This window comes from Netta rufina (assembly GCF_964035555.1).
Source record: "Netta rufina genome assembly, chromosome: 17".
Taxonomy (NCBI): Eukaryota; Metazoa; Chordata; class Aves; order Anseriformes; family Anatidae; genus Netta; species Netta rufina.
In genome coordinates this window covers 6,900,182-6,909,656 of record NC_140141.1, presented here as the reverse complement: position 1 = coordinate 6,909,656, position 9,475 = coordinate 6,900,182, and the positions used below count along the sequence as shown (strand labels likewise).

At 46.4% G+C, this 9,475-nt stretch overlaps 1 protein-coding gene across 1 annotated transcript; it reads right to left on the bottom strand.

Moving 5' to 3' along the window:
* Positions 1-236: 236 nt before the first annotated feature.
* LOC311215966 (T-box-containing protein TBX6L) lies at positions 237-8,689 on the bottom strand (the record flags this gene model as incomplete). The annotated part of the gene is made up of 9 exons (XM_084297424.1): positions 237-663; positions 1,615-1,807; positions 3,122-3,213; positions 4,385-4,455; positions 4,975-5,121; positions 5,442-5,606; positions 6,060-6,162; positions 7,161-7,328; positions 8,655-8,689. 9 exons carry the CDS (start codon positions 8,687-8,689, stop codon positions 237-239), a joined length of 1,401 nt encoding a protein of 466 aa, XP_084153550.1.
* Between the last annotated feature and the right edge of the window lie 786 nt (positions 8,690-9,475).

The following is a 9,475-nucleotide window of genomic DNA, read 5'->3' as shown; positions in this document are numbered from 1 at the left end:
CAGAACACACTGATTCAGCCAGATGTGCACTGCCATAGCCAGGGCTGCCAGCACTTCTGCTGCTGCTTGTGAAATACCACGAGGGCTGTTGTGCAAGGAGACAAGGAATTGAAGGTGTCCCATGCTCCCGTGTGTGGCAATGCCTCCTTCAATGCTTCAAGGTTAACACCCCAGAGCAAATTTGTCCTCATTTACAATTTTCTTTTAGTCTTTTCATGGAGAAGGTTCTTCCCTGCTCACCAGCAGGCATAGGGGAACAGCGGGTACTGGCTCCACTCTGCCACGGTCCCGTGGGCATGTCCTGAAGCCCCCTGTGCGTTGTAATCTGTGGAGAAGGCCGAGTAGCTCATTGCCCTGTACTGGCTGTGGGAGGGCACCATCCACTGGCCAAGACCTTGCTCGGTGCCGTACGGACTGTACATGGGCGCTCGGGCTCCAGGTTTCCCCACCGAGTCCAGAGCCATGTTCACCACTCCCGTATAGTCCTGGGGAGGGGGCAGAGGCGGGGGGAGCGGAGGCAGGTTGGTGAAGCCCTCTGGGAGCTGTTTGGAGTCATGCTCAGGCACTGTGGCAAGATCCAAGGGGTGGCACCTTGCTCGGAAGTCATTCAAGGCGGCGACGTCGCGGGCAGGAAGCTGCTGGCTGTCCCCAGCTTCATGGAACCTGAGCCCCGAGGGCAGAGAGAAGAGCAAGTCAAACCTACCGCAGCAGAAAACCACTGAAAACCCACAGAGATTCCCCAGGGAAAGTCAGGGCAAGCCCTTAGCATGCCCTTTTCTCCTCACTGTTTCAAACATCTGCTGTCCATTCAAAACAAGCATGTCTACAAGGACCATTTGGCTCTGTACAGGCTTCTTACTCCCTCCGTGTGCCTTGCTTCCAGAAGCCTTGACCCGGAGTGGGAACGTGCAATGTGTCAGCTATTTCACAATGATTTCCCACGTGAGAATACTTGCATGAAAGCAAAGTGAGCCATCCTGTTCTCCAATGCACTTACACACATTGCATATCAGAAGGGGGCAGAGGAGCATCAGCTCAGTCACTCTCCACCTTCACGTGTTGGCTGATTGCACATTAACTCCCACGCAAATACAGCCTCACCTACTGCTTTGTCTTATTGTTAACGTGGATTTTAGCCCAAACCTAGCTGTCACCCACACAGAAGGGCTAAGTGCCAGAGAAGGTAAGCTCAGCCTGCCCTAGCTCTGGCTAAGTTCTAGCCTGGGCTTACTGTAACTCGTGTCTGAATTTGCAATGGCAAAGAGGGAAACATCACTGGAGTCCTGCCACTCCCCCAACACACTCCCACCAAAGGACAGGCAAGTTCTGTGGTACATGAAGTTGGCTGGGAAAGCATTTTAGGACAGGGAAATAGAGAGCACTACTAAGACATGAGTATGCCCAGAAGCAGTGGGCTAGAAGTAACACAAAGGCTTTATTACAGGGATAGCTCCATGCTGCTCGAGTACCTATCACCCAAGTATGGCATGCAAAAAAAAGATATCCTTCCTCACTCACTCTGGCTGTTTTTCTTAGGAAACACCATGTAGAAGAGGAGGACTCCCATCAATTTAAGGGTGGCTTTGGACACGAGCGCCGAGAGATGGGACTTACCGGTATGTCTGGTAGGATGGGGTAGGCACTTGCTGCTCTCTGGCTGGACCCTCCCTCTGGTCGGCTGGCGCCGGCGATGCTGCAGTAAAGGCATGGCTGCCGTTCTGCTCGGAGATCCAGAAGGGGTAGCCACTGCTGACGGCGATGGGGTTACTCTCTTCCTTCACATCCACATTCTCATCTTTCTCAAAATCTGACTCACAGTGGGGAAAGAAAGAACGGGGAAAAATGAGAAAGGAGAAGAGAGAGCCAGGGCTCACAACGGTTTATTAGCAGCGGAATTAATTGCAGAGTGGTGGAAGGAAACCACTATTACCTCTTCTGCAGTCATACTGCCTTAAGGAACCAGCCCTTTGCTGCTTTTCTCTGTCCTTACACTGCGGCATTCAGTCCTTCCCTGTCCCCTCTCCCTAGCTGTGCCACTGCAAGTAGTGCCCTGAACTGGAACACCAAATGATCAAGCTTAAAAATAACCTAACAAAAAGAGTAAAGATTACTTTAAAATGGTATCAGTTCCCCCATCTGCATCACGACCCAGCTGTACAAGCGCCAGTGCTGGCACAACTGCACACACAAGAACCAAGGCAGATGGGTAGAAGAAAGCCATGGGCGACACTGCAAGCTGGCATCACTGTTGAAAAGAAAATGTTTTGAAAGAGCAGCCTTTGATCACATGTGGTCACAAAGCATGGCTGGGAGGCTGGTGCATGGAGAGCTGATGAGCAGTCTCTAATGACAAGTGACATGTGAGCAGGCTCCTGTGGACCATACACAGTCAGAAGACTTCCTAACCCCTTCCTCATCCTAACACAAACTGAATGTGTGTGGGGGGATATCAGGCAGAAATTAAGAGAGGGAAAGGTCTCACAAAGGATGATCAGTCATCATTTGTTGGCTCATTCTACTAAAAGACATCTCTCTGAGCTGCTTTCCTGGCTGCTGTCGTGGGTGCAAAGTGGGTGCCCTTCAAGGATTACAATTAAAAAGCATAAGCAAGCATCAGAAATTTTAAGCAGCTGAATCCGTGTCACTGTGCATGTTCTCTGGCTCCCCATCCCAGTCCCCTGCTCTATTTAGCCAAACTTCTGTGCTGGGGCTTCCCTCCAGGGCTGCCACCTGTGGGCAGGGGCAAGTGGTGCACTCTCTGCATTCTGGAAGCATCATGTCAGAAAATGCAGTGTTGGAAGAGCAGGCTGTACTGCTTCCCTCTCACCTGCATAGAGCAAAATCTTCTTCAAACAGGGATGCGCTGGTCCTGTCTCACACTTCTCCCTACTCATTCAAGCTGCCCCCTCGGTCATTCCCTATTCCTGGCCATCCTCCCTGAATTAGGGAATTAACACCACTTTCCAGCTTTGCAAAGCCGTATGCAACACCCTTTGGGTGCCCTGCCCAGGCCACTCTCCCCAGACAACAGACAGAGCAGAGCAATGTCACTGCCTGGTTTCCTTCCTGTGGCTTAGGCAGTGTTTGGGACTGACTCTGGGTTTGTTGTTATCAAGATTACCACGTTCCTCAGCACCAGACTCCTTTTCCTCAGGCAGCTTCCTCTTCTGGCCCTTGGCTGGACTGGGCTTCTGGGATTTGGCTCGTCCTTCCCTGGGAAAGAAACAGTGCATGGGGGTAGTTTGCAGTTAGCTTTCTACCTAGATAAATAACACAAGGGATGCTGGACAAAGGCCTGGAAGACAAAAAGATGGGATGAACCTCTCTGATGTCCTGCATGTTATCTTTCTGCTCACAAAGCAACTTGACAGATCCATGGGGAATGTTTGCCACAGTTGATTTACAGAGTTGTGTTGCCTGCCACAAGCATCAGCTTCCAGGGAGAGCTCTTGCCCCACAGGATACTGGGGATAAATCAGTAAAGGGGTTGCTGCTCCCTTCATGCTTGTACAAAAGGCAAAATCAGAGTGGAAACCTCAGCAGGTTTTTACACTGAGTTAGTAACTGTACCCAGTGTTGGATACACATACTACTAGATATGCGTATAGTAGGGTGGGTGTTTTGCTTAAAAGCAGCCTTTTTCCTAAATGGAAAGCTTAGACAGAAATGATCCTGTTATGAGGAGAAAGAACATCTCTGACAGTTTTGAAGCTTAAATAACAAGAGTCAGGTTGGGCCTTTTTTCTGCAGGATTTTTTTTTTCAGGCATAAGATAAAACTAAATCTCAGATATTTTCGTACTATTTTCTGCTTGGGGAAAAACAAACAAACACAAACAAACCATTTTTTCCCTATTACCAGTTTGTGGGTTGCATTCAAGATTACTTATTTGTTTAAACTCTCATCCACTGGCTGTGCTCAGACCAGAGAGACCTCACTTGTACTGGTATTCGACTTCTCTCTTGCAGACAAAACTTGCTGCTGGAAGAGACACTTTTCCACCAAAGAGAAAAGGAGGTGTGAGAGCCTTCAAACGTCAGAAGCAAGCTGATCTCACAGGGACAGAACAATCTACTGTGGAGTCCTTTTACCTTTATCACCACTATTCCCATGTCAGATTCCAATCTAGATCCAAACTACAACACAATGTAAGGTATCAAATCTGTCACGTTTCACACATTTCTGTAGGAAATCCTCTGTTTCCTCCCATTCCCCAAGCCTCTTGGGCAGCTTCTGCACAGCATCATTCCCAGATACGGATAAATGCAATGTCCAGAGCAAAAAGCTCTGCAGAACTAGCTGGTATACTTTGCTCTGTGGACTTGTGTAGAATTCACAAGTAAACTCTGGTTATACATAAACTGAGATGGAAAAAACAGCTTACCGTCGAGTGTTCTTCCCATGCTCCCGGAAACCTTTAGCAAATGGATTGTTGTCAATCTTCAGCTTTGTGATCTTAAAATAAAGGACCAAGATTCAGTATTGTGGTAACTGGTTGGGCTCATTATTATTTCAAGACCTTCACCTCAGTATTTATCACAACAGGTTTTGGGGGAAGAAGGGCAGGGGCAGGTGTTTGGGGGATGCCCTTGCCACAGCATCTGAGCTCTCCCAGCAGTTCCCTCTATTAATTAGGAAGTAAGATCTAGAGAGAAGTGACTTTCACAGGTTCAGTGGGAATTTGAGTGATATTGATCTGACCAGACACATACACAGGGCCGGTACCTACATCTGGACCTCTGTCTCTACTTTTTACTGCATTTGGGATTCTGTTGATCACTGACAGGGCACTTAATACAATTAGTGTGCAGGATTCATCTAATCCCTGAGTAGACGTTTTCTACAAGAACAATAACGTGCTGATTTCTTTCCCCTGTCCATCACAGGCACCCAGCTCTGAAGGAGACATCTCCCTCTACATGACTTCTAAGGACAGAATATTTAACAATGTGTCAAAGGACTTGCACACTGTACCTGCTCGTTCTGGTAGGCAGTAACAGAAGTGAAGACAGTCTCAGGGAAGCTGAAGACTTGGAAGATGCTCCAGCGGACACTGAAGAGGTCATCTGCCTGCACAATGTGGAAGCGAGGCTTGTAACGGTGCATGGAGTGGAGGATGATCTGGCACAGAAACAAAAGGAGAAGGTTTCCATGTGCAACCACTGCTAATGCACTGTGAAAAGTCTTCCGTGGAGACTCTCGGGACAACCCTTTCAAAACAGGGGTTCCTGCCTGGGACTGGTGTCTTCACCTAGACAGCAGAGACTAAAACCTTCCTTAGCAGGTAGTTAAGAGAGCAGAAAGGCCGGGCTGAGGAAGGAAGAGGGCCCTTGGATATCTTTTAATTTCCACAATCTAATTACTCGCACATCTCATTTCACTTAATATCTATCTACAATTAATCCCAAGAGAGAACGGCACAAAGGCCAGCTGCAACCTACGTGCCCATGTTGATCCAGAGTGTTGTTGGTGAGCTTCAGTTTTTGGAAGGAGACAGGCTCTTTCATCCAGTGGCTGCCAGGAGCTGGGGAATCTGGGTGGACGTAGGTGCGACAAGGGAGCTGGGGCTCTGCTTTTCCAGCAACTTCCCACTGATCTTTATTCCACTGTGAAGGGAAAGATGGAAATCTAGAGCTTAAAAAAACTACTTTTGTTATAAGGAGCCCCAGCAACTTTGCTTCACTGCATGATTTAGTGGATTCCTCTGAGGCATGCAGTCCTGACAAGTAGCAGATTTTCTCTCATGAGCCATGATCGTGTTACCAAAACACCTCCAAGTTTAGGCCTCATTTTTCCTCCCTTTCTCCCAGTGGTTGTCAGAGAAGTCTGACATTAATCACGATCAAAATAGTACTGCTTACAATGAAGATTAGTTACCTTTCCAGCTGCTCCCCAAGCATAAGTGACAAATAACTGCAGAGAGGTGTAAAATCCACCAATTACTTCTGAACTTTGTCCAAGACAATTTATTTATCAGCCTGGACAGTGAAGCATAAAGATTAATCTGTTTCAAACAACGATGGAAGGAAAGCATAACGACTATCATTTAAAGTACTTACCTTGTACCTGAAGTTGTCCACTGGCACAAAATCTACCAGCATGAGGTACTTGGCATATGGGATTAAGCCAGAGACTTTGATTTTGCATTGTGGAAACATGCGTCTGAAGGAGAAATTAAATATACAGTATAAGGATTTCTGTATAAAGTGGATACTGTTTCATGATCTACCCAAGCAGCAGGTCACGTTTACTCACTGCTGTGCAAAGTTCTGGTAGCAGTATTTCTACAGGCCAGCTACTGAACATTTTTACTATCTTATTGATGTATTGATTGTCTAATCCTATGGGTTTAGGTGGAATAGGCACTAAGGGGACAGTAGTCTCTGATGGCCTGACATGGTTATTGCTTTTGTTCTTCTGACTCCTGTAATGCAACAGTGGAAAACTTAAAGAAAGCACTTGGAATTTGCATGTAGTTCCTAGCTTTATGCAGCTAGCACAGACCTGGAGCACAGATTAAAGGATTTTCTAGCGTGGGTTGTGCTCATCTGAGAACAGATCTAGCTTTCCGTTCCAGTATTCCCTACCACCACTTTTATCTTCTGACTTTGCAAAAAAGCTTCAACAGCTACCTCCCTACCCAAAGGGATTGCTTTAGCTCACAGCAGTTGACACAATACATTACAATTTCATATTCCTTCACTGCAAGCTCCCCAACACATGATTTAAATTTGAATTTTAGAGTAGCCTGCTTGCACTGATCATTACCATTCTATGCCACGTTCTCATCTGCACTTGCAGAATCAAACCCAGGTATTTACTGCTCAACTGCTCCTGCCTGCAACGGAGGCAAAATAAATTCAGGGCACTTTCCAGAGCAACCTCCCAGTGACAGGATGAACATCGGTGTTAAGTACTGAGATAAGAGCAGAGAAGATTTCACAACACATCAGCCCCACAGTGACCTTTTGCACTTCACAGTTTGGACCTCTAGGACATCCTGAAAACACAAGTCTTCTGCCAGAGGCAGGGAGATGCGCATAACTGGCTAACAGTTTAAGAGCTATCACGTGGAAAAAAAAAAAAAGAAAAAAAAAGTGCTGGAGTTTTGCAAACAGATTGGAAGGGTGTGGTTTGGGCAGCTGTCCTGCTCCCCTCACCTGCCGGATTTGGTGATGATCATCTCAGTTCCTATCTGATGAAACTTCATCCAGAGCCCCATGTCCTCCAGGGTGACCACGATGGAGCTCTGCGGGTAGGGCTCCAGGCTGGGGGAAGGAAGTGCATCACACGGTGCTTTCACGTCTAGGAGGGAGAGAAAACAGTAACTTCAGACAGGCAGGAGGGGAGCCGGCACGAAGCAGCCTCTCCTGCGCAGAGGCAGGGCTCTGAGAAGCAGCACCCACGTCAGCCCTCCCAGTACCTGTGCTCACAGTTACCAAATTTCACGTGCTACTGTAACAGATGGGCTCTACATCTGGTCATTCACTCCTCCTACCTGCCCCCAGGACTTCTCAGCCCCACATCAGTGCACAGGGCACAGCCCTGGTCTAGCTCAGGTAGGTGAATGTTATGGATTTTACCCAGGAAAGGCCCAGGTGCTGCCAAGAGCTCGGTAGTCCGCACCACAATAAACCTCTTAAATAAAATCCATTATCTTCCTTTCAAGGTTTCTTTGTTACTTAGTAGACTCAGAAGGAATAAAGGCTTCTTTGACAGGTTTGGTTTTAGGGGATAAGTCCTTTTGTAAAGATCTGTGTGTTGAACAAATTGAACTTGATTTCCTTTATTCCACAGCTCTGACTGCTAGGTAACCACAATCTGCTTTTATTCCTGTTCTGGTATGATCAGGGTTACACAAAACACTTTACCAAGAGAATGAAAAAGGATTGGAAATATTTTAACTGTAGCAGTAGAAGAAAACAACAGATATTCGGCAGCAGAGGTGAAAAGTCACTCCAGAGGACTGCAGAGGGATAGACAGGAGACCAAGATGTAAATGGAGACAAGAAAGGAAGGAGACAGACCTGGACCAGGGAATATTCCAAAAAAAGGATGGCTGATCTGAACTGGGCTTGGAGATGGAGACCACTGAGATGCCTGTGACGGAAGCAGAAGGCAAAGGACTAATCATGCTCCTGGGGAAGGGAAAACTACCCCAGAGAAACTTCAGTGCCGACAGTCCCTACCTCCTCCGCAATGCCGTTTGGATTAAAAACCTTCCATAGGAGCTCTTCACACAAAGCTACTGTAACACACACAAGATCGCTGCTGCTGCCACCCTACTGAAGAGCTCAGGCAGAAAAGACTCTAGGTCCAAAAGCGTGGCCTGGTGTAGCTACTGGTGGATTGATTTCAAAGCCAGCAAGGCTTTGCTAACACTGCTCTGTGTATGAAGGACATTATCAGTAACTCTGCTTGGCTCGGAGAGTGCTCACAGCGGCAGCACTGTCCTCAGTTTAACGAGGGCAGGCCACTTCTGCTGGGTGTTGTGTTACCAGCCATGGCTATTTGCTTAAAAGGGAGATTTTTCTGCCTCTTAGCCTAGATTGGATTTTATTCACAGTACATCAGAAATAAGGGTTTTTATCACCTTGTTACAGTTTTCCTGGGTAATATCTTTAAAAGAATAAACATGAAAATTAGGCAACTACTTCCAGAGAAAACGGCTTCTTTCACAAAGCGACATATTGCCACAAAAACAACTCAATTCAAGCCTAAGGGCTTCTTCCCACTATATTAGGAATTAAGGAACGTTTAAACATAATTCTGCCAGTTTGTAAAGGTTTTTAGACATTAAAAAAAAAAAAAAAAAAAAATCCTTTACCCTTTTTTCTGCTTTGATCCAACATTAATGAACTGGCTAAGAAGTGACACCTAGTTTGCTCACTAAGATTAGCCTGTTAACATCTTCCTACTAAAGCTTCCCTCATATCCTCTTGCAGAGACATGAAAGCTGCCACGAGACGATGCATTGGGTAGCTCAGTGCAGCACATGTATCAAAAGGAGTTACAATAAAATTGGGCTGATTTCCCACAGGAGTCATCCAGTCACAAATACATGCAAACAGATTTTGATTAGCTCGACAGATGCTCCCTCCTTTCCCCAAATGAATTTTACAATTAACATTTTTGTAAGCAAATTCCAATGCCATTAAATGAGACTACAACAAGGGAGATCTCAGGAGTCCTTACTGAGAGACTTCCAACAAAGAAATCAAAAAGAATGAAAGTAAAAGGAGCTCAGTACAGAATTAAAAATCAAAGGCACATGTTATCATCTGTTTTTACCAAAATGATCCCACCACACACCTGTATGAGTGACAGGGAGAAAGAGCTGCGCATGCAATAAACATTGCAGCAAAGACTTTAAAATGTTGTTAATGTCCTTCTTGTCACAGCTTTTGTGTGCCCAGTCGGAGGCTGAGAAACAGGATCTTTACAGTTTCATGTGGATCTGGACCACCGTAATGAC